Consider the following 25,184-nt stretch of genomic DNA (forward strand, 5'->3'; position numbering starts at 1 on the left):
AGGAAAAACAAAAATAGGTCCTTATCAACCTTCACATCTATTACAATAGCATTCTAGCAGCTAGTGCATAGGCTTGAACTTTTTTAAGTATAGTGAAACTCCTTCAAAAAAAATCCATTGCATCATGGTCCTAGTCTCTGTAGTTGTCTCCCTGAAAATAACACATGTAGTTGTCTCCCTGAGAGTATGTAGGTAAAATAAATCGTAGGCAAGGAACAAGGCATCAAGTCATGTACAGTAAGGACAGAGTTAACCGGACAGAGTTAACCTCACGACAGATAATCAAGTCTCAAACAATTACTGCTAACTTACATTGTCGAAGTGTTGTTGTTGCTGACTCAGTAGTAGGTTTGAGGCGTGTAGCAACACATTCAGTAAGTGAATTGGCAGCAACACATTCAGTAAGTGAATTGGCAGCAGCTATCAACATTTCGATGACTGCATATGCTATTTGCAGAAAAGAAGTTTTTGTTAATTTATTCACTAGGGAGTAGGGAGTTCCCGACAGAGCAATACTGCTGGGTAACCTAATGCTAGTTAATAAGAAATAGGAAAATGATATAGAAACTGAAAACAAATCTGACACAACATCTATTGAATTCAATCTGCCGAGTGCCGAATTGAACAAACAACTCACCAATCTGCGGCTCTTGGCATCGGGGCCAGACAGGGAGAAGTCGGAGAGGCCATCCGCCACCTGCTCCAGCTCCTTCCTCTTCCCCATCTTCTCGCCCGAAACGAGAAGGCCCCGCGAAATCCGGCCACGAACTCCGCAGATTCGGAGATTCCTACAGAACACCTGCTCCGGTCGAGCGAGGGTTGGCTGCTCCGGGGTGATGCTGCTTCCGCTGTCCCCGCCGTGGCTCAGGAGGGCGGACGGTCGGGGGTTTGCTCCCTTCGCGCGTCGTGGGACGGCGGGAGGGATCCTTGGGCGGGGAGGGGTTTCACGCTTCTGAGTTCGCACACAGCACATGTGCTCTGCTTGTGTTGTGAGAGGGAGGCGGCGGCTCGTTATGCATCATGGTGGAAAGCTGAACTAGGGTTTGTCCATAGTGGGCTTTGGGTTGGACAGTGACAATTTCGTAAAACGTCACCTGAGTTCGTCATGTATAGCCTTATTTGTTGTAGTGACACTTTCATCATAAAAGGCTTCGAAGACCACAAAATTCACTCGCCACTTACAATGACATCTCTCTAGTCACCACTAAAAGAACATCTGTTGGGAAACCCCAAAGCCTTGAATGCAGGTTGATAAGTCTTCACCACCAAAAATAGGATGTACTAGGACAAGCTTCGAAACACGGTTAAGAGGTGGAGGCTCCTTGGTGAAGGCCAGTAGGAGAAGACCTCGTGGGGAAAGCCAGCGAGAGAAGGCTCGTGGACGAGGCCAGCGGGAGAAGGCCTCCAAAAGGAGGCTAGGGGGAGAAGGCTCCCAATGAAGGACCAGCTGAAGAAGGTCTTCGGATGAAGGCCCAGTCGGAGAAGGTCTCCCAGAGGAGACCGACAGGAAAAGGCATCTTGATGGAGGCCTGGCCGGAGAAGGTCTCTGAACGAAGGCCCGATCGGAGAAGGCCTCCTAGAGGAGACCAGCGGGGGATGGCATCGCGAAGGAGGCCTGGCCAGAGAAGGTCTCCGGACGGAGGCCCGGCTAGAGAAGGTCTGGCGATGAAGGCTCCAACACACAAGAGGGGAGTGTGAGGCGGTGATTAGGGTTTGCGAAAAATGAATGGGAAAGGAGAGGCCCTTCTTGCCCACATGTTTTTGGTATTATATAGGGTTGGGTTTTACATGCCACTCGAATGGCTCTAATATGGGTCTCTTCTTAGGTTCTTGGCTCAAATGAATATGACATGTCCTAACAGGATGTTGGAAAAACCGGACCTTACCGCAGGAGAGGTCAAAATCACTGCAGCGCAAGCCAATCAAACCGCTTGCACTTATAAACACTCCAATTGATAGGATCGAAAGCCAACAAAACCTAACGGAGCATACTTGATCTCTAGCACTTCTTCATCATTGCTAGGTCAGTCGTGGTCAAGATACAAATATTCCTTATTCTCCTTCTTCGTCACACCATCTTGCTAATGCCGCCGGAAAATCAAATTCTAGATGCACTTGTTTGGTTTTAACAAATTCTACACATAACTTTCGTGGTAGTCTTTGGCACCTCGTTCTGGCCACGTTAGCAGAATTATTTTGGGCCGTTCGATCGCGATTTGGACGTTCAGATTTGGTTCTACTGTGCCCAACATCAAATATATACCAGGATCCCTCGTCTCGACAAAAAAAATGGAGTAAAGTATATATTCGCAAGACTAAGGTAGCGAAGGCGTCATATATGGATGGGCCGTGATGGACCAGCACAATTTATATGGTACGTGTTAGTTAAATGGCCCAGTAAAATCATTTTTTTTCTCGGGCCATAGTGCATAGGCCGCAAGCCGCATCATTGTTGGGCTGGCCCATTTTATATGTTTATTAGGCCTTATTTTTACGTCTCACATAAGTGACCTGGCTGCTAATAGAGTGTTTAGTGCTGGCCCACTTGCATCCCTAGAGGAGATGCTCTAATATTTACCTCATATCAGATTCTCAAATTAAAAAAGGAAAACTCATATCATAAATAAAATCAAAAGAAATAGAGGGAGTAATCATCCATCCATTCAATAAACCAAAAGTTTCTCCCATGCATGCATCCACTGTACAGCCGTCGACTACAAATAACAAATTGATAGGGTGAAGAACTAGGTAGAGGCAGCCGAGAAAATAATCAGCATTGTCCAGAAGTGCATGCTAGCTAGAGAATTGCGGCGGCTGGTGAATCTTTAGAGCTACTTCTATATTAGCATGGCTTGTGTCTCCTCTGATGGCCGGCAGCAGCAAGTAAATAGTATTGGCTGGCGTGCAATCAAGAAGGATTATATTGCATGAAGAAGGCCCATATTTCATGCATGTACTCCTATATCGTCATGCATGCAAATCAGTAGTGCCAGGCCACCACAGGAATGTTGTCGATGATTGCACGGAAAAGCTAGCAGCTACCACTAGCTTTTGTTCGATCGCTCCCTCCTTTTCATCCCTTGTTTGGACGGCAAAAAGGCACTGCAATGATGGTCCACACAACTATATACTACTACATTCCATGACGATGTCCATACCGGCCTACCAGGCATTCAGCACTGCCGCGTGCAAGATAACAAAAGGTAACCCAATGCAAAGAACATCATAAATACCTACTCATTTACATTTTTTTATTACATGGTAAAAATAAACCTTCGATGCCTTTGTTTCAGTAAAAATGGAATATGTATATAATATGGAATATGTATATGTATATAATGTATCTCCATAACACACTGCTAGTACGGAGCTAGCGGTGCGGCTAGGGGCTCGCGAGCAAGCTGGCAGCCAGGCGCGGTGGGCGGGCGAGCACTGGCCGCCGGCACACGGTGGGCTCGGCGACTCCTAATTTTTTTTCCTGCCTTCATCCCTGTGAGCTTTCAGCATTGTTGCATGCAAGATAACAAAAGGAAACCCGATGGAAATAACAACATATACCTACTCATCTGCATGTTTTACTACTATATAGATAGTACTCTCTAATATAATATATTAATTGTTATATATGGAGTAGTAGCTGGTGGGTAAAGAAAAAAGGCGACCGGTTTCAGAAAATTATATTATTTTGTAGGGAAATATGTGACCAGAATACTTACTTAAATTTTATATATATATATGGTAAATTTTTCCTACTCCCTAGGAGTAGTTACTCCCTCCTTGTAACCCTGTGATCTGCCCACACGGCACCACTCTTAGCGGGTCACAAGGAATTAATAAACCCGATAAAGCGTATATACGGTCTACCGTACCAGCCATCCACCGAGTAAATTATTTTTAATTATTAATTATCCCTCCGATGGATGCGCTAGCCTTCCATTCAAATTCATTTATATCCCACGATATCTGCTTCGTAGCCTCCGTTCTCATCTAGTTCGTCGTCACTACCGCACGGCGGCAGGGAGAGGTAGGGCGCCGCCGCCGGCCTGCGGCGCTGCATGCAGCGAAAACCGACCGCATGGAGCTGGCTGCGTGCGCCGTCTCTCTCCTCGGTTGGCCGAGCGACACCAGTATCTAGAAATTGAGATGCAGGCATCCACGCCATCCTTCAGCTACCACGAACTGCATCTCTCTAGTCGGGCGCCATTAATTCTTTCCAGCAGGATGTAATGTGTAGATTCAGTGGGCAAGGTATGTACTAGAACTAATGTGCAGATCTCACGTGATCTTCCATATTGATATCATTTGCCCACCAACCAATCAGGTAAACGTGAATCCAATCCGCTAAAAGACTACATAATAGCGAGTATACCTTTTAGATCGATCATTTTGATTCTCTTTCTTCTAATCTGGGTGTAGCAATGGTGAATATACCTTTTAGATTGATTCTTTTGATTTTCTCTCTTCCAATCTGGATGCAGAAAATCACCATCATGGTTTCATTTAATCAAGTATGGGCAAGTTTAAAGAACAGATCGATCTCATGGCAGCGGCGTGGCTGGACGCATGGACTGCACGTGCGGCAAGAGACAGTTTCACTGGTGTACAGCAGTATTAGTTCATACGTATGTAGTATTTCTTCATACTATTATACTATACTAGATAGTATTAGTCCATACTACTACAAGGTATATACAACAGTTGGGTATATACACATACTTGTATCAACTTTTGTTCTAAAAAATGCCATTATATGGATATACTCCCAAAGTCTATGGATGTACTATAAAATAATCCCTCAAGTATATATGGATATACTCCCAAGTATATGGATATACTAAAATAATCCTTTACGTATATGGATATACTAAAATAATCCCCTAAAATAATCCCCTAAGTATATGGATATACACTCAAAGTATATGGATATAAAAAATAATTCCCTGAGTATATGGATATACTTGGTGCAAGCTATACAAATATATACGGCTGTAAAGAATTTATCCATACTTTATGCACACAAAAATATATACGGCTGTAAAGAATTTAGTATCCACTTTATTTAAAAGAAGCTAATGAACTCACGTCACAAAATATGAACGTGTAACATCTACTGGCCTCTTCGGCTGCATGCAAACATGCATTGCAATCAGCCCAAAAGAGTAGGAGTAAACGGGTTTTGATGGTGAACATATATCCAATAAGCCTAGTGGGAGTAATTACTCCCGGGAGTATAGAAAATGCACCCTATATATATATATATATATATATATATATATATATATATATATATATATATATATATATATATATATATATATATATATATATATATATATACTACACACGTATGGGTTCATATATATATATATATGAACCCGTACGTGTGTAGTATGTATCTATTCATATATATAGGGTCTCATTATTTACCTTCATCAGCATATATCTATACTACTAATAAATTGTGAAAATTTCAGTCTGCCCAAGATTTTCTTCTGCCGCATGTACCCAGCCCCCGGAATCGGTCTCGGTCCGGCTAGAATCCGTATCTCCGTCCGTTTAAAGCTTGGAGAAGAAAAAAAGAAAATAGAATATTTTTTAGGGTTTCCAATGCAAAATTTTCTTTTACCTTTTCTATCACCTCACGGATGGCTGGCCTCACAGATCGCTGGCCTGGGCCGTCTGCTCGTAGAAACGTAAAAAGAAAATAAATTTTTTTCAGGGTTCCCAGTGCAAAGTCTCCTATATTCTATAAATTTTCTTTTCTTTTATTCTTTAATTTAGTTGAAAATTAACAAATGCGTAGTAATTCATAGAAAATCTAAAAATTACAAAACAAATTTTATTCAGCTTTACATATATTGATCCATACATTAAACAAAAAATAGGTGCAAAGTGTTTGTCCTATTAATTTACTTTTCTTTTATTCTTTATATCGGCTGAAAATTAATAAATGCGTAGAAATTCATAGAAAAATCTAAAAATTACAAAACAAAATTTGTTCAGTTCCACATATGCAGATCCATGTAGTAAAGAAAAAATATCACAAATTTTATTATATTTTTTACTGAAGATGCTTGCCTATGCTTTTTAGTGTAAAATTGAAATTGTAGCTATCTTGCTCCAATTATTATAAAAATTTTATGGTAGCCTATTTAATGTGACGCTTGATTTGTGGTAAAAGTTTTAGCACCATTCCTGCATATCTCACTGATTTACTAATTTACCTAAATTTATGCTTGCTAAATAGTTTAGCATCAATTTAAGTATGTAAAAATATAAAAAAGATGCTTCCACTACGCACGATGTGTTGTTATATCATATGACACTTCATAAGCCCATGTGTTAATAATCTACATATATTTAACTGATATATCATATTTTATAGGAATCCTAATCTAAATAAAAAAATAAAGCTAGCAACAAACTTCTCATGTTTTAATATAATACTATTATTATTATTAAATAAATATGTCTCCAAGCTACGTAATATTGTAAATATTAACTATCTCATACCATAGATGTCATGGTTATCAATAAAATAAATTATGCACTTTAATTTTTATAAAAAAGATAAATGTAAATAGATATGTAATATTATGTCATCACTTTTTATGACCATTTGATGTTTTTCTCCCGTTGCAACGCACGGGCATATTTGCTAGTCCAGGTTTAATTTGTGCAATATAGTTTACTCGTGTTTGGTTATTGCCCGCATATATAAACTCTTATACATACTTGTACGATGTTCATTGTAGGCACGATGCGGACGCGAAAATAAATAAAACCTTCTCAGGTTCATTCTCTACCTTTATTAGAAACATGCTGAGACCTCTAATACAATATATAAGGTGACTATATGTAATAAAATGTAAATAAGCAAACACAATTTTATCGGATGCGACTTAATTGACTATGCACGGCAACCAAATACCATTTATATTGGCTTAAGTTATGTTGCGTAAGGTCTAATGCATGCTAACTTAATACTATCAACTAATGAGACCCATATACTCCCTCTATACCTGAAATTCTTGACGTTTAGGACATGATTGTGCTTACCAAGGAGTAATTAATTATGAGGTATTTTTTTCATCTCTACCCCTATTAAATAGAGTTACGACTGCTCTTCAAACAAGAAAGTTGGGCAGCTCAAATGGCTAGAGCATCAGTGTGTGAGACCTGTTGTGCGGGGGTGCAGAGTTTGAAACCCAATTAACATAGTATTTTTGCGGAAGGAGAGAGCACAACTTCACTTTTTTCTGAAAATAGACCCTTAGCCCAAAACATCAATTATTATAGGTATAGAGAGAGTATGTTCCTCCAAGAAATCAAAGTCCAATCCGTTACTAGCAAAACTAAATATGTATTCATGTCATCAACAATATAATATATTAATATTATAACTCCTGCCCCTACTTAATTCAGGCCCTATTTATATTATGTCCGCTTAATTATAATCAATTCGCTTAGGCCCTATTTGGTTCATCTCATGTGGATCTCGCTTATAAGCTTAGCAAAATTACTTATATGATAAGCCACGGTCTAGAGAATCTAAGCTGGGCGTTTAGGTACGGTGATCCCGATTATTTCAGGTAGAACATTTTACACTGAGACCCATGGACATTAATTAATTTCCCAAATCTGCCCACAGCAGACTAACACTATTCATCGGAGTGCGGCACGATGCACGAGAGGGGAGGGCCGGCAAGCAGCGCTCGGGCATATGCATGGCACAAACGCGCGCGGCTCGCATTTTCCAAATCGTGGACCTTTACTTGCTCGTGTTAATTAGGAATCGTCGTTGTGGGGGGATAATCCATCGCAAACGCCATGTTCACGTTAATTGCGGCCTTCGCGGCGGCGGATGGGCGGTCACGAATACGCCGCGGGGCTTTAATTTCTTTTTTATTCTCGGTTGTTCTAGTTCATAGTTCTGAAGTAGTGACACTCAGAAGAATAAAAAAGCTAATCAAAGTGTTTGGATTATCTTTTTTTTTCTGACAAAACCCAGTTATAAGTGGGAATTAAACAAACAGGCAATCCATCTAGTGTTGCATGCATCATCCATCCCCATCCCGCTTTAATTAGCACGTACTAGCTGTACTTACCAGCAGCATCTATAGTGCTAAACAACGCATATTCATGCAATGCATAACCAACTGAAGCTCCCACTCTCTTCTCTGATGGACAACACTGTCACTATATATACTCGAAATTAAGTAGGGGAGTGTATGCAAAAAGTAGAGTATAGTATGTGCAGATAAAAAAACATAAGCTAAGATAAACCACAGCCCAAGTGCTACGAATTATCACTACATGCATCATGCATGCACGCTTATTTATTGCTGGTTGTAACAATGTGTGAATGTTGTAAAGCCCATTTCTCTAGTAGTGGAGCACTAGTGTAATATGTATTATGCAGATACATGATATACTTATTCCATATGTCCTGAAATAAAGGCATCAAAGGTTTAAAAAATTTCTCTCGAATGATAAGGTATTATCGAACAAGTTACCACTACACATGCTTGCTTTTTAAAAACTTGTCTTAGGAAAATAAGCAAGTTAACCACCAAAACTTAATGAGTGACGAGCAAATGCAAGTTAGTCTTTTGCCACATGCCTTATTTGATACAAAATTGCTTGTATATATATATATATAAGCATATGGAGGTAGCTATATATATAGTCGTACTAGGCTACTAGTAGCTAGTCATTAGGCCTTGTTTAGTTTACGGAAAATTTTGGTTTTGGCTACTATAGCACTTTCGTTTGTTTGTGATAATTATTGTCCAATTGCGGACTAACTAGGCTCAAAAGATTCATCTCACAAATTACAAGTAAACTGTGTAATTAGTTTTTGTTTTCGTCTACATTTAATGCTTCATGCATGCGTATAAAGATTCGATGTGATGGAGAAATTTAAAAATTTTTGGGAACTAAACAAGGCCTTAGTTCCCAAAAAGTAGTCAAATTTTTTTAAGATTTTCCGTCACATCGAATCTGGCGGTATATGCATGGAGCATTAAATATAGATGAAAACAAAAACTAATTGCACAATTTGTCTGTAAATTGAGAGATGAATCTTTTGAGCCTAGTTAGTCCATGATTAGATAATGTTTGTCAAAAAAAAATGAAAATTCTACAGTGTCCCAAAACAATTTTTTTGGGGAACTAAACAAGGCCTAGTTGTTGAGATTGCAGCATGCGTACTACGGTGTGGCAGGTCTCGGCACGCAGGCATGCAAATTAAAACAAAAGTCCGTGAGTGCTGCGAATAAAGCAGTACAGGAGGACATGCAAATCCAAAGAAAGCATGCAGGGCCAACGCAAAAGACCAAAGAAAAGCGCCATCGTACCACAACCACATGAAGCGCTAAGGCAGGCACGGGCGCGCGCCGAAGGTGACAAAAGAGAGGGGGAAAAAAAAGCAACCTACTAGCTAGCAGGGGCGCCATGCTAATTAAGCAAGCAATGCAAGCTCTCTCTCTCTCTCTCTCACGAGCTTGAGCTCCCATCTTAATTAATTTGCATTGTACTTGCTCGCTCCTACATACTGTAGCTTGAGTATGTAACGTAATGTGTGGCCTTGGAACCATCGACGGCGCTCCAGCATACATATATATGCTGGCTTACTGTACGTACAAGTATATTGCCAAACGAATTGAACTCAATATTCTAGTAACAACAATGACTTTGTACAGGCTCGTGCACGTACGAGGTGCATGCATGGACGACGACATACATACAGAAGATGATTGGATTAATTGGACATACATACGATACGCGCGGCATGCATAATATATATAATGCACTCGACGGACGGCACAAGCGACGTCTCGCCAAAGAAGCATTATGATCGACGTATACATTCAGCTAGCTAGCTAGCAGTACCCACCACAGTAACAACAAGAAAACAATTGACGACAGACGTCGTCGATCTGCCTGTCTATCTATATATATATATATATATCATATATGTATATGTGTGGATCGATGCATGGTCGATCGATCTGCTATCAGAGTATATATAGGTACGTACGTAGCAGCTAGCTGAATTGCTTGCATTGGAGTATGTATAGATATATATGATGGATGGATGGATGGATGATGTTAGCCGGCCGGCCGGCCGGCCGGCCAGCGGACGAATAATCCGTGGTCGTCGTCGTCATCAGTCGAACTGGACGATAGAGCTGTAGACGTTGTCTGGCTGCCAGTCGGCTGGGATGACCTGGTCGGCGACGAGCGTCTTGCCGGACTCGTTGGTGACGCGCAGCGAGAAGGGTCCCTGCAGCGGGCGTCGCGTGTCCATCCTCCAGATGGAGCCCCAGGACTCGCGCATGGGCTCCCACACGCCGGTGGGCTCGCCGTCGTCGGTGCGGGACTCCATGAGGTCGACCTGCACGACGTCGCCGTCGCCGTTGCCGTACTCGACGAGCACGGCCAGGTAGTTTGGGTTGGAGCCGCGCTCGATGTGGAAGGTGACGGTGAGGCCAGGGTACTGGCAGGGAACCCTCTTGAACTGGATGTCGATGATGCCTGCGTGGCGCAGCTCGTCGTTGCGGTCGTCTTTGGCCATGGCTCCGAAGGCGGTGCCGCTGAGGTCGAAGTGGTAGGGGGCCACGGGGTAGTAGTTCATGTCCGTGATGATCACCGTCTCCGGCACGCCGGAGCAAGCAGGGTGGGCCTTGCAACGGATCTGCATGGCATGCACAGCACGGCAAGTGAGCGAGTGCCATGCCATTGCATGTGTACAGTACAGTAGCTAGCTGGCACGCATTAATTGCATGACTACGTACGTTGTTGCGTACTGGCAATGGCAAATAATAAGACGTACGTACCTGGTAGCATGAGCCGCATCCTTTGCCGTCCTTGAAGAGTGGCTCGTTGCCGCAGGACGTCATCGCCGAGAAAGGTGGGAGGTTGACGCCCTTGAAGCCGCACGCGCCACCATTGTCGTCGGGCCCCGCCCCGTTGGGGGCGCCGTACCATGTCGCACGGGCGTTCAGCCACCCACCACCACCACCACTGCCGTTGCTGCTGCTTGCCGGCGGAGGCGGAGGAGTGGTGGGCGGCGTCGGGTAGACGACGGCTGGTGGAGGAGCCGCCGGCGGAGACGGGGTCGGCGCGGCATGGGCATGTCCACCTCCACCCTTGTGGCTCTTGCCGCCGGAATGCTTGGCGCAGTTGCTGCCGTGAGCCACCAGCAGGCACAGCAGCGCTGCAGCGACGGCGCGGGAGGACAAGGACGACGACCACCACAGTCGTACCGCCATGGCTAGCTAGCTACTAGCTGCTGCGCTGTGGTGCCGGCGGTGCGGGGCGCTAGCTAGATCGCTGCTCTGCTTGGTGTGTGGTGGATCGATGGGCCTGCCGTCGGTTAGCATGTCTCGTGTATTTATATATAGGAGACATGCATGAGGCCAGCCGGCGGGATTGCATCGCGGCCACCACCCACCAGAGACACACACACAGAGACATATATATATATATATATATATGAAAATATATATGCATGGACACGCACCATGGATGAGTCACGGGGGAGGCGTTAGTTAGTTACTCGATCGGGCCGTCCGATCCGGCCTCCGGTAGCTACCAGCAGTTGCAAAATTGCATGCATGCATGGCGATCGAGCAAAATTCCAGATCAGCAGCACTAGCACTAGCACTAGCTAGCATGCATGTTATGTTGTTGCAACGCAACGCAAACCACTCCATAGCTAGCTAGGTAATCCATCGGCCGGTCCCGGTATGCATTCACAATGACAACAGAAACTGCAGAGCGCTACACGACGATGAGGCCGGGCCGGGGCGCAGCCATCGGCGATCGCCGGCGGGCCCCGCCGCTGCTCACATGCGGGTGGAAGGGAGCGACACGAGACCACGACCCCCATCAGAGCTTCTGCTGGCCCGGGTTCACGAGCTCACAACTCAGATCAGCCACCCTAGCTACGAAGTACCCCGCTAGCTCCAGGCCATCATATCTCGATATCCATCATCCCATCCCATCCCATCTCTCGATCCGCCACGCCCACACTCTTTAATTAACGTCATTTCATACTCCTCCTCCTCCTCCTCCTCCTCTCATGTCGTCCTACTTCCTTCACAAAATGACATACGCAATTATATTCCAGATCGATATAAATGAAATTTAGCTGTAAGAAAATACTACTCTATACAAGTATATATCATTAGCTAGTAGAATTCGCCATCTAAAATAATTTCTTAAAGTTTATCCATTTATTAGGTCTCGTCTGGCAGCTCCAACACCCACTAGTCCACTACTAGAGAACACTTTTGATCCCTCATTTTTAGTCTCGCTCTAAATTGAGCCCGAGACTAATTAATGGAGATTTAGTTCCGGTTGAAACCACCGACCGAGACTATAATCTCCTGCCCAACAGATAGTGCAGCAGAGACTTTTAGTCCCGGTTGGTAACACCAACGGGGACTAAAAACCACCCTTCAGTCCCGGTTGGTATTACCAACCCGGACTAAAGGTCCTCTAACTTTTAGTCCCGGTTAGTAATACCAACTGAGACTAAAGGGTGACCTTTTAATCCCGGTTGAAGTCAACAACCCGGATTAAAAGTCTCCGACCCGGGATTAAAGGTCCTCCACGAGTGAATTCAAAGAGAGGATCCAAGATATTGTCACATGTGGTGTGTAGTTGAGTTGGTAAGAAAGATACACATGAGACAAGAGGTCTTGTGTTCGAATCTCACACACACAAGAGGGAGGTCTTCAAGATTTAAAGATGGGCTTTAATCCTGGTTGTATGACCCGAGACTAAAAGCCTGGACCTTTAGTCCCGAATTTCCAATCTCGGTTTGAAAAACCGGGATTACAACCCATCTATCTACCAGTGTCCTGTTCTCTTTTTTATAAAAAAAGAATAAAATAAAACAATTTCAGCTAAAATTCTACTCGACCTGTTCTCTTTTTTACAAAAAAGAATAAAATAAAACAATTTCAGCTAAAATTCTACTCTCACACAAGTAATCGATGCGATATGGAATTGAAAATAGTATTTTCTTCTACCCCCAACTCGTTTTGGTGGGTCCAATATGAGATTATGTGAGAGCATGTTTTAGGGCCTATTTGAGACTATTCCACTTCACGTTTTTCAGTCAAAAAGGTATAGCTTCACAACTCAAGAAAAAAAAAAGACAAAGTTAACAGAGCACCTAAAAGGAGTGCTCCATTCCCATTTGCATCTCGTTTGTGGAGTAGAGTTGGGGGACTAGTACACATACCCTTAACAAGTTCCACATGTAGAGATTTTTTTTTTGCCAAACATTCAGTTTATCAAACTAATTGAGCTCCAAGCATGCATCTGTGTTCACTTGTGAAAGGGGAAGCTAATTATTGAGCAACTCATCAATCGTCTCTGTATAAAACATCCTCTCTTTTTTATATCTCTCTCGTGTCTAGAGAGCCATGCACAATAACCTACTCTCACGTAGAAATATTTTACAAGAAATTAAATATATTTATATTTGTGTTTAGAGAGTCATGCAAAGTAATCTCTCCAAAATTAGAGAGCGAATATATATATATATATATATATACATATATATATATATATATATATATATATATATATATATATATATATATATATATATATATATAGAGAGAGAGAGAGAGAGAGAGAGACTATTGGATTTTTTTTTGTCTTTGTTTCCAAATTGTATGATAATAATAGGCCAAGTAGAGAGGATCTTGAAGACGCTCTTAGCTAGTAGAGATCATCAAACACCTAAGTTATTGTGAGAGAAAAATATTATTGAATGACGGGTAGTTTTGGCAGATAAACTCAAGTGAATATGATTGTGTATGGATCAACGTGTGTGGATCGTGTATGCAATGCAATGCATCTTAATTAGCTTAATTATTATTATATGGTGCAAGCGGACGTACATCTACCTGGGAGGATTATTGATGCATGCATATGGTAGAGTGTGTGCGTGTGTGTATATATATGCTGATCTGATTGCCGTGATGGATGCGCCGGTGCGTATATATAATAACGTCGACATATATACCCGTGAATGAACGGCCGCGCGCCCCCGTCTTTCGTTGGCCCGTGAATCCAAATGCTCCATCATATCGTCATATGCATCCATGCAATCGTCGCCATCGATATGATCGGCCTCCTCGTTCTCTATCTAATTAATAAGGTTTTATTAAATTACTATACTTTTGATTACATATCGTGAGACGATGCCGCCGCCGCCGTCGTCGTCGATGTGTCATATGTAGTATGTGCTGAGAGAAATGATTAAGAGAAACTGCAAACGATGCGGCAAATTAAACAAAGAAAAAACAGCACAGTTGTAGTTAGTAGCTAGCTGCCGCCAGCGCCAACCAACACAAGACAAGACAAGAGAGTGGAGCAGAAGAAATTAAGGAACGCTCTCCGGCCGCTGCGACTGCGATACAGCCCAACTCGCATCGGTGACAAAAGGCCCATCTTAAGTGGCCAGCCCATGTCATGTCATAGAAACAGAAATTGCTTCAAAGGGCAGAAAACAGTAGGGCGAGGCATTCTTGATAAGAAAATGTTTACGATGTGCAAACTAATAAAAGCATTAGTGTTAAGCCAACGACAATAAATGCTTGATACGCTATATTTCTGTTCCGGCCAGTAATTCCAATAACTGTGTGTTTAACTCAATTTTGTATTTTTCACTTTTCATGCTTAATAACATGAATCACTTTGTTAAACCAGCTGTCAGCCCTAGATGAAACTTGACACCATTGCTGTTCACTGAAACCGGCCAGCTTAAACAAGGGTATCCAATTGCAAATATTTTTTTTCAGGTCAAAGCATATGCATGCATGCGTTGGACTAATTAACCCATTATCTTCTGTCCGTTACACAGTTAGCCCTTTGATCCGCATTCGTGTCAATTTGGCTGGCACTAATGCATATATAGCCACCTCTATTTGGGCACCTGACAGCAAGTAAACAGGCATGTACGTAGTTATAGGAACCATCTTCCATCCTAAGAGCATTTTACTAATTAATTATTTGGAAGAGGGGATTCAATTCTGATCTGCCAGTAATTCATACTGCTAGATTAATCACACCATTTATGACTAAAATCCAAGGATTTTTGGATCCCAAACCACAAATTGACAGGAGGAGTGGATGGATGGCCTGGAGCTGGAGGACGACGCGGACCAATGCAAGGCGCCCGTGTGGTGTGGAGGTTGCAGGTCGCCAGGTCGGGGTAGATCGAGACAGTGGAGAGCATGCACATTGTTTGGATGAAGAGACGCGCAGCACGCGAGCGGTGGTTCGGATCCGAGTTGTTGATGCCGCCGCCGACTAATCATACACATAACACATGCATCCGCACGGATCTTATTTTTCTTATCAACCACCACGTTCGTTGCCTGCCTTATCATCCATCCATGATCGATCCATCTCTCCTATACGACACTAGTGACAAAAATGGCGTATATATATATATATATAGTATTACTATATGGTAACCTGGGTACCAAATAGCTATTTAGTACCCACCTCCAGCAGCACCCCGTCAGCAAAGCTCCCAGGCCGTCTGCTCAGATTCCTCGACCTGATCCAGTTTTTTTCTTGCTGAGGCCGTCCGCTCATATTCCTAGGCCCGGCCCATTTGTTTTTTCGCCGAGGCGCAAGCACCGTCAGCTCCACCCATGGTCAGCTCCCCAGCCCACGATGGCACGATCTTTCAGTTTCCACAAACTCGTCCCCTCTCCTGCTCCGTACCACCTGCCGCCGGCGTTGCTCGACAACCGTCCCCCGCCGGCCCCGCCCCTTAGGCCTCAACCCAGCGCGGCTCCTCAACCTACCCCTGCTGGCGCTGCCCTGCTTCACACCCTCCAAGACACGAGAAACACTCCCTCCAGGCGGCAGTTGCGGTGATCTGGTCCAATTCCTCTCTCAGGCGGTGGCGGCGGTGCGTGAGGCTCTTCCTCCAAGTCAGCGGCGCGCGCGCGGCCCTCTATCTATGGGCGGTGGTGCGGGGGCTTCGCCCCTCCCTGCAGCGGTGCTTCTGCATCACTTGTTGTACTTAGGCCGATCTTGTCCGCCTTGATACACAGATCTTGTATTGTGGTTTACAGATAGTTGTACAATTTATTTTTTGCATTTTCTGATCTACTTTCCCCTTTCCAGGTTTGACGGCGCAACCGACGCCCTCGTGGATCTACAACTGCAGAAAGAGCAGGTGTCGTCTCGTGCCGTACGAGCAACCCAACAATCACCAATGAGATGCCCTGCGACCATGCTGTCAACAACCATCCTATAGGGTTCCAGGTGCTGTGGAGGGCAGAATCGCTTGCTTTGGGGAGTTCGGATTGGGAATGCAGGCTGCCATCCATGGGAGTTCGGGTACACAACCTAGAACGATCAAAATTGGCCCCTTTATTGCAGTCAGGACTTGCATTTGTATATATTCCAGTTCTAATCATAGTGAATATGTTACTACTATTCCCGTACATAACTAGATGGATTATGTAGTAGTTTAATAAATTAATGGGCTGTGTATGTGCAGGTAGTCTTAACTATTGATGGAGGAGGCGGAGAGAAGTATCAATCCCTCCACCATCCATTGAACACACTTGTTATTTTCAATCCTTGATACATGCACCTTCTTTATTGTAGAAGTATATCCTTTTTTCAATGGTTACCTGTTATCACATATTAATACTACCATCATTGACTACGCCTTTGTTTCTTGAACTAGCTTAGAAACATTGGAGACTATTTCTTTTTGACAAGGTTATGTGCAGTTTTGTGCTCTTTTGTAACATTGTATTTCAGTTCATCTGTAGCTGATGCATTATATTAAATGATGCTATCACTGACTACTCCTTTGTGTAGAGATATTTATTTATTTTTTTGAATCAGAATATGCTAGTTAGGGATCACGTGATAGCAATGCATCACACCGGAAAATGCAGGGTTTGCAAGAACAAGTCCTGGTTCTTTTTCCTCTACTTAATGGCCACTGGGTTTACTAATTGTTGTACAGTTATATTGTTTCTGATGGAGTCTGGCTACTAATTGAAGGCCTATTTCCTAGAGCTAAATATGTATTGTTGACTACTCTATTAACAATATTTATAAACAGAATAATTCCTTCAATTTAATGTTTTTTCTAGTATGCACTATTTGCCAAAAAAGTAGTGGTACAAGAACGGCATGTTGTATTGCCAATCCTGTTGTTATTTTGATTCTTCACATGTGTGCATCATACTTTATGTGCTTAGCACTTATGAACAATTTTCATGCTAATATTGTTTGATAAAATACTTAAATAGCAGTCATTTTAATCATTTTTCTGTTCATATTTGTGAAGCGGATAAAATACTCTATAAACTTTACAGAACAGATGGCATACCTTGGTAAAAATCTAATATGGTTTGATAATTCAAAACAGTAGTTTGTTGATTTGAATTTGTTTGATAATTTTTCTATGCAGCCAAAGAGGGATGTGCGTCGTATAGCTGCTTACTTACTGATATGTAGGGATGAAAATGGTACGGATATTTTCCGATCGTATTCGAGATCGAATTCGTTTAGAGAGGTTGAGATTTGTCCGTATCCGAGTCCGAATGTTTAATATCCGATACCATATCCGTATCCGAATACTTAAATCGTATATTTATGATGTCGACATTCAATCGTATCTTATCCGACATTGTTGACATTATCCGTATTCGAATCCGAATCTGACCAAAAATATGAAAACAAATATGATATGAGTGATATCCGTTCGTATCCGATCCGTTTTCATCCCTACTGATATGGAAGGATGAGGAGGATTTTAGCAGACCAGTAAGGGATTGCTCTCCAGCTTTCATTTGCTCATCTGCTTTTCTACCATTTAGCACTCTGATCAATTCAGTTATGTCATGTCTGGCTAGTCAATTTAGCTCTATTTTATGATTGTTTAGTTACAATGGGAAGAGATGCCAAGTGTCTTAGCAATTCATGGAAAATATTTGGGGCTTTATTTCTATTTCAGAAGTGATAAAATGATTGTTGTTAACAACTAATCTTTGATGCACTATGAGCTAGATTGTCATGCCTAACAGCCGCCACCTATCACAAGGGACCCATTAATGTGTTCATCCATCCCTTGATATTTTTAATGTTTGCTCCATGGGCAGCATCTTGCCATTAGTGCAGGTTCATTTGCTGCTGTTAATATGATTTAAATAGTGCTAAATTGTGTTTACTTCTGTGGTATCTAAAAATCAAGTGGGGAGTCGGGGATATACTAATTCCCAAACTTTGCTTTCTCATAAGTTATATTATTTTGTAGTCCATCAGTAGGGGTTCTTGGATTGGATCACTCAATTTTTATTTACTTGATTCCTTCTGCCATAGCTATCTCTATTCATGCATGCAAACCTTATGTATATATAATTTTGCTCCTACAGTACTTTTTTCCTTCCCCAAAGTTACATCTTGTAGGTGAAGCAAAATTAGGGATGCAAGGCCTTGATATTGCAGTATTTATTCTATTTCTCGCAATTTGTTCTGCCATCAATAATTTTAGTTTCAGATGACATAATGGCAAGAAACATATCCCTTCATGTTTGGTTCGTTGGATTGATCAAATTAGCGCAGTCATATATATATATATATATATATATATATATATATATATATGATTTAGCTTTATAGGATTCTGAATCATCACAAGACTGTTTCGTGATAGCAAATGCATGATAAGGAGATCGTGAAATAAAAACAACAAACAAGTATTGCTGATAAACCTGTTGACACAGGGTCGGTTGTCATCCGCAGCGCTCCCAGCCTGCCACCATGCAGGCTGCCGGACACCATCAGCAGCTACCATAGGCAAAAGGCAAAGCACCGCGCAATCGCGTGCCGGCCGGCATCCTCTCAGCTCCGCGTAGGGGCAGGCCACCGTCCGCCGCCCTTTCTCTTCGAGCCTTCGGATCTGCTGATGATGCGAGTAGGAAGGAGGAGGCGCCATTGAAGAACCTTCACAGCCTCCCATGCATCGGCTCTTACACCAGGGGTGGGAGGAGGGCCAATTTCCTATTTGAGTTTTTTATTGAAAAATTGCTATACCATTTTATTGTAATATATAAGACCTTAGAATTTATTTATTTGACTTAAAATTGGTCCATGTTTAATTAAAACCAACAAAAATAGTTAGCTCATGATCATCGGTACAAAAATAGTTCGATTTGGGCTATAGTGGGCTGGCTGCACTCATGATATGGGTTTTATTTCTAGGCTGCATACCACGAACAATTATATGTATTTTATTCTTTTTATATGTATAAGCACTATATGATTATTAGACACTCTTGTAAAGTAAACACTCTAATATAATTATATTCATGTACCCAAAATACTTTTAAACATAATAGACTATATATATGTCTCTTTGTAGTAGTTTCACAAATTTAAGAACCGATTTACTATTTTCTATCGTTTAAATGAATTTCAGCATGCTTTTGAAAAATCATTGCAACTTGAACTACACGCCCTATCTAACAATGTCCAAAAATTAGAAAAACATATATGTAAGAAGACATGTTATATTTGAGCTTTCATCCTACAAATCAATGTCAGATGAAGTGGTTTGCTAAACACTACTCGAACTATTATTTTGGTGACTCTGACAAAAAAAAATCAATAATACCATAAAATGGTCTAATAATTCTAAGAATTGGTATGTGGTCATCATATGGGTATATAAGCTTCTCATAAAAAAATTAAATCATTTTGACAAAGTGAGACTATATGTTGTTTACAAATAGATACATCTCTCACATAGTTACATAACCATGAGACTATGTTAGAGATTTAGCCATTTGTGAGTAATGTATAGTCCAACTTTGTTAATATGATTTGGAAATTTTATGGAAAGATAATACAACCATATTATGATCTTATGCCAAATTTTAGGATTTTTAGACACCTTTTAAGATATTATTATTGTTTTCAGTTAGAGTCACCAAAATATTTATAAGCATTTCATTGGGTGTCAACCTCCAAGAAAATTCAATAGCCCCCATGGAAATAATAATTTACTCGACAATTTAGAATAACACTCAAGGAAATAGGTATTTTTCTTGGTGGTTGCGAATAACACTCAAGGAAGTAGTAGTTTCTTGACTGTCTACACGTACACTCAAGGAAACGAGTTATTTCTTTGGAGGTTATTGGAAACCGCTAAGGAAACACCCAAATTTCTTGGCGGATTACTTAAACCTCCAAGGAATATATGTTTCCTTGAGTGTAGAGTAGCCCCGCCAAGTAAAATGTCATTTCCTTGGCGGTTTGATTTTGGCCCCTAAGGAAATTTGAGGCTGCCGAGGGAATTCTAGTTTCCTGTAGTGCATAGTATAACAAGTTGTGTGTTTCATGATAACGCAAGATCCATTGTCGCCGGAGATTGAAGGGAGTAGGGATCTATTGTTTCTAATAAGTTTTTCTTTAGTAGATCGAGTCTAGGGTTAGTGTCTTTCCATGCCAATTTTTTTGGTATTGGAGTTTTATCTTCTCATTCTCCTCTCCGGCGACAGTGAAGGAGAGAGGTGGAATCGACTTCTCTATGGCGGCTCCGTTGAAGATAAGGACGACAACTTCGGCGTCAACATCTTCATCGACATGACGACATGGAGACTTTTATTTCCGGACAGAGGCATCAAGGCGGAGATGATGTTGCCGCCATGGAATAATTTTCTCCAGTCTCTTCTCCGTTTTATTGTGGTTAGATCTAGCCACAATAAAGGACTAGGAAGAATAATTTTCAGATTAGTCATCCTCACTCTTCGGTGGCAGAAAGAAGAAGAATGACAACACTAGAAAGAAGAAGTTCCTCAATTCTGCCTACTGGAATGTTGGTCGTCGTTCGTTGGGCATTTGTTCTCAGGTCATTTGCCGAGTGTTTGCCTATGTGGTCATCCATACTACAAAGCATCTAACAGGTTAGCTTTTGAGTTGTGCTTTACACAGTTTGAGTACTATATTGTAATCCAAAGTGCCTGTAACGTATTTGATGCACTCAACTTATCATATAATATAATTTTTTTTTCATCGAAAAAATGATAACGCAAGATCATTTTTACTAGTAAATAGTAAGTTATAAATAATAACTTGTGGAAAGGTCGAAACCCATCATATATATGAATATATCCATAGATCATGGACCTAGGCCTTGTTTAGTTCACCCAAAAAAACCCAAAACTTTTTAAGATTCTCCGTCACATCGAATCTTGTGGCATATGCATAGATGAAAATAAAAACTAATTACACGGTTTGTCTATAAATCACGAGACAAATATTTTAAGTCTAGGTACTCCATGATTAGACAATGTTTGTCAAATAAAAACGAAAATGTTATAGTATCGTTTTTCTAATTTTTTATGAACTAAACAAGGCCTTAATAAGGTAGTAACAAGCTACCACATGACTATATATGTATGATAATAAGTTCACTACCAATACCAATAGTAATATATCATATCTCTATACCATATCAATCCACATGGTAAAGCTAGTCGATAGCGTGGACGAATCGAATATATGGTCGGCCGGGCCAAAACAATGTGCATGATGCAATGATGAGGGTCCATGTATCTCGGCTGTCTATCTTAGTTTCTTAATTTTACTGGTGTTGTGTTGAGTACATAAGTAGTACCTCTCTCTCCAGTCTAGAAATACTACAAGTGCGTGCATGCATCTACATCTCAGAGATGGACCATGTGCGCGTTTGCTAGCTTACCTACTACTAGTACGCCATTTGCTTCTCGATGCTACTAGCTTAGCTGCTGATCTTGATCTCTGTGGTACGGTACGGCACCTATGGCTGCTACCTGCTATGTACTAATTTCATGCATATATATATATATATATATATATATATATATATATATATATATATATATATATATATATATATATATATATATGCAATGCAAGTGTATTATTAATTATTGTGTGCATATATACATTATGTACCGATAGGGGAAGTAAAAAAAATAACTTCCCATCCAGACAGTGAAGTGACATGCAGGAAATAATCGACGGACGGGGTAGAGTGACAGAGAGAAGTGTACTGTTGTTGATGGAGTCCACTACCATGCATGTATTATATATGACGGAGCTTAAAGTGTTGTTAGCTGGCTGCGTGTGTGTGTGTAATCCCGTGGCAGGAAAAAGCAAGTTATGCCCATGCCATGCATTGGGGGGATCGGAGAAAAAGAGATCGATGCATGCATGATGGCGATAGATGATGGTGTAGTGTAGCAGGCAGGGGTAGGCATGTGCGCGGCACTGGGGTGGGGTGGGGTGGGGTGGGCAGGGAGATGCGCCGCCAAACCCCAACATGGCAGTGGCAGTGGCAGGCATGTGTGTAGCAATGCATGCAATGCAAAAAAACAAACACACCACACTGCTGCATGCCATTGCCTGCCTTCCTTCCTTTAGCTAGCTTGCATTATATACTGGATGGATGGATGGATGGAGGAGGAGTATGTATTGTCTAGCTAGTACCTCGATCGAGCCCTTGCGTTTCAATTCAATTCATCTCTCCCTTGCTTGGCAGGAGTAGGTAGTTGGATCGGAGCAGAGCAAAGAAAGGCGGCCGGGCATAGTTTAATGGGGTCCCTGTCCTCGCTCTCCTGCCTGCTAGTGGCGGCAAGGGCCGCCGCCGTCTCCCTCCTGCTGGCCTATTGCGCCGCCGCCGCCGTGAACTACAACACGAGCGATGCCGCCGCCTTGCAGTGGGGCAACGCCAGGGCCACCTGGTACGGCCAGCCCAACGGTGCCGGGCCCTACGACAACGGTATGTATGTATGTGTACTGTCGTATATATTATGATCTGTATGCGTGCATTTGTTGGTTGATTGATGGCTCACCGTCACCGGACCGCCATGGCTGCTGCTGCTCCATATATATGCAGGCGGCGCTTGCGGGTTCAAGAAGGTGAACCAGTACCCGTTCATGGCCATGACCTCGTGCGGCAACCAGCCGCTGTACCGCGACGGCAAAGGCTGCGGTTCCTGCTACAAGATCAGGTGCTCCAGCTCCAAGCACGCCGCCTGCTCCGGCCGCACCGAGACGGTGGTGATCACGGACATGAACTACACCCCGGGCGTGGCGCCCTACCACTTCGACCTCAGCGGCACCGCCTTCGGCAAGCTGGCCAAGCCCGGCCGCAACGACGAGCTCCGCCGCGCGGGGATCATCGACATCCAGTTCACCAGGGTGCCCTGCGAGTTCCCGGGCCTCAAGGTCGGCTTCCACGTCGAGGAGGGCTCCAGCCAGGTCTACTTCGCCGTGCTGGTCGAGTACGAGAACGGAGACGGCGACGTCGTGCAGGTGGACCTCATGGAGAAGGGCAGCAGCCGCCGGTGGACGCCCATGCGCCACTCCTGGGGATCCATCTGGCGCCTCGACTCCAACCACCGCCTGCAGCCGCCCTTCTCCATCCGCACCCGAAGCGACTCCGGCAAGACGCTCGTCGCACGCGACGTCATCCCACTCAACTGGAGGCCAAACACATTCTACAGATCAATCGTCCAGTACTCGTCGTGAAACTCATCCATCCATCATTTGGCATTAATTTGCTGCTCATTCAGTTCATATCTCTCTCTCGAGTCTCGATCGATCGATAACTATGAGTATTGATGAGCAATAAGCTGTATTATCTGTCTTACACATATGAATGTACATGTGTCTTCATTCCATCTTTGTTTCAACATACATAAAAATTAATTTTGATTTGGTAAACTTGAAAACATAATATTAATTGTACACCCTGTTTATTTGGATTTACTAGCTAAGGTTAGTATTGCTAACTACTACTGTATTGTTAGCATCTACTATATACACTGTACTGCTGCTAGTAATACCTTATTAGTGCATCTACTGGTGTGGTGGTACGGTACATGATGGAGAGGAGTATGTTTGGATCTACACTACTAATGGCCTTGTTTAGTTGGCAAAATAAAAAGTTTTCGGACACTGTAGCACTTTCGTTTATTTGTGGCAAATATTATCCAATTATAGACTAACTAGGCTCAAAAGATTCATATCTCTCGATTTACATGCAAACTGTGTAGTTAGTTTTTATTTTTAACTATATTTAATACTCTATGCATGTGCCGCAAGATTCGATGTGACATGAAATCTTAAAAAAAAGGTTTTTGGGTAAACTAAATAAGGCCTAATGCTATTTTTGGCTCAGCAACTACATACTGTGCGGCCTTGTTTAGTTCACCCAAAAATAAAAAACTTTTCAAGATTTCCCGTCACATCGAATCTTGTATCACATGTATGGAGCACTAAATATAGACGAAAATAAAAACTATTTGTATAATTTACCTGCAAATTGCGAGATAAATTTTTTAAGTGTAATTACTCTATGAATAGATAATTTTGAAAACCAAAAAATTTTCAGAAACTACACGAGGCCTAGTAAGGCCTTGTTCAGTTTGGAAAATTTTTTGGTTTTGGCTACCGTAGCACTTTCGTTTGTTTGTGACAAATATTGTCCAATTATGGACTAACTAGACTTAAAAGATTCATCTCGCGAATTACAGGTAAACTGTGTAATTAGTATTTGTTTTTGTCTACATTTAATATTTTATGCATGTGTTACAAGATTCGATGTGACGGGCCTAAATATGATAGGATCCGAACACGCCCACCTAACCCCTGCAGCTCTCAGAAGTGCCGCGCTCACAGCATATAACTATGCATGTGCTCTCACTGCTCTGTTGGAACCTAGTGGCAGTAGCAGACTGCATTCTTTGTCGTGCACAAACATCAATACAAAGCACGGAAGAACATTGACCACGAGCAGTCCACAACAGTTGATCATGAACCAGGCGCGCGAATCTAGACTTCGTGTTTAGATTGAGAATGAAAATTTTTGGAATGTCACATCGTATATGTCGAAACAATATCGAGAAAGGTTTTAGAAACTAATAAAAAACAAATTACATAGCTCATCAGGAAACTGCAAGACAAATCTATTATGGGTTACTGTAGCACTTAAGACTAATCATGAAGTAATTAGGCTTAAAAAATTCGTCTCGTGATTTTCAACCAAACTGTATAATTAGTTTATTTTTTATCTACATTTAATATTCCATGCATGTGTCCAAAGATTCGATGGGATGTATGAAAAA

The 25,184-nt window shown here is 42.1% G+C and overlaps 2 protein-coding genes and 1 long non-coding RNA gene across 3 annotated transcripts; 2 read left to right on the forward strand and 1 right to left on the reverse strand.

The window, feature by feature from the left end:
- Window positions 9,745-11,450, reverse strand: LOC8059536 (expansin-B7). Its single transcript, XM_002468648.2, has 2 exons — window positions 10,842-11,450; window positions 9,745-10,699 (listed from the first exon to the last, which is right to left on the reverse strand). The coding sequence occupies exons 1-2, from the start codon at window positions 11,274-11,276 to the stop codon at window positions 10,172-10,174; spliced, it is 963 nt and encodes a 320-aa protein (XP_002468693.2). The 5' UTR covers window positions 11,277-11,450; the 3' UTR covers window positions 9,745-10,171.
- Window positions 15,620-16,865, forward strand: LOC110431919. The gene is made up of 2 exons (XR_002449395.1): window positions 15,620-16,386; window positions 16,550-16,865. It is a non-coding gene; the product is annotated as an uncharacterized LOC110431919 (long non-coding RNA).
- On the forward strand, window positions 22,366-23,789 carry LOC8081552 (expansin-B8). Its single transcript, XM_002465995.2, has 3 exons — window positions 22,366-22,520; window positions 22,595-22,834; window positions 22,952-23,789. The coding sequence occupies exons 1-3, from the start codon at window positions 22,502-22,504 to the stop codon at window positions 23,584-23,586; spliced, it is 894 nt and encodes a 297-aa protein (XP_002466040.2). The 5' UTR covers window positions 22,366-22,501; the 3' UTR covers window positions 23,587-23,789.

This window comes from Sorghum bicolor, chromosome 1, assembly GCF_000003195.3.
Source record: "Sorghum bicolor cultivar BTx623 chromosome 1, Sorghum_bicolor_NCBIv3, whole genome shotgun sequence".
Classification (NCBI taxonomy): Eukaryota; Viridiplantae; Streptophyta; class Magnoliopsida; order Poales; family Poaceae; genus Sorghum; species Sorghum bicolor.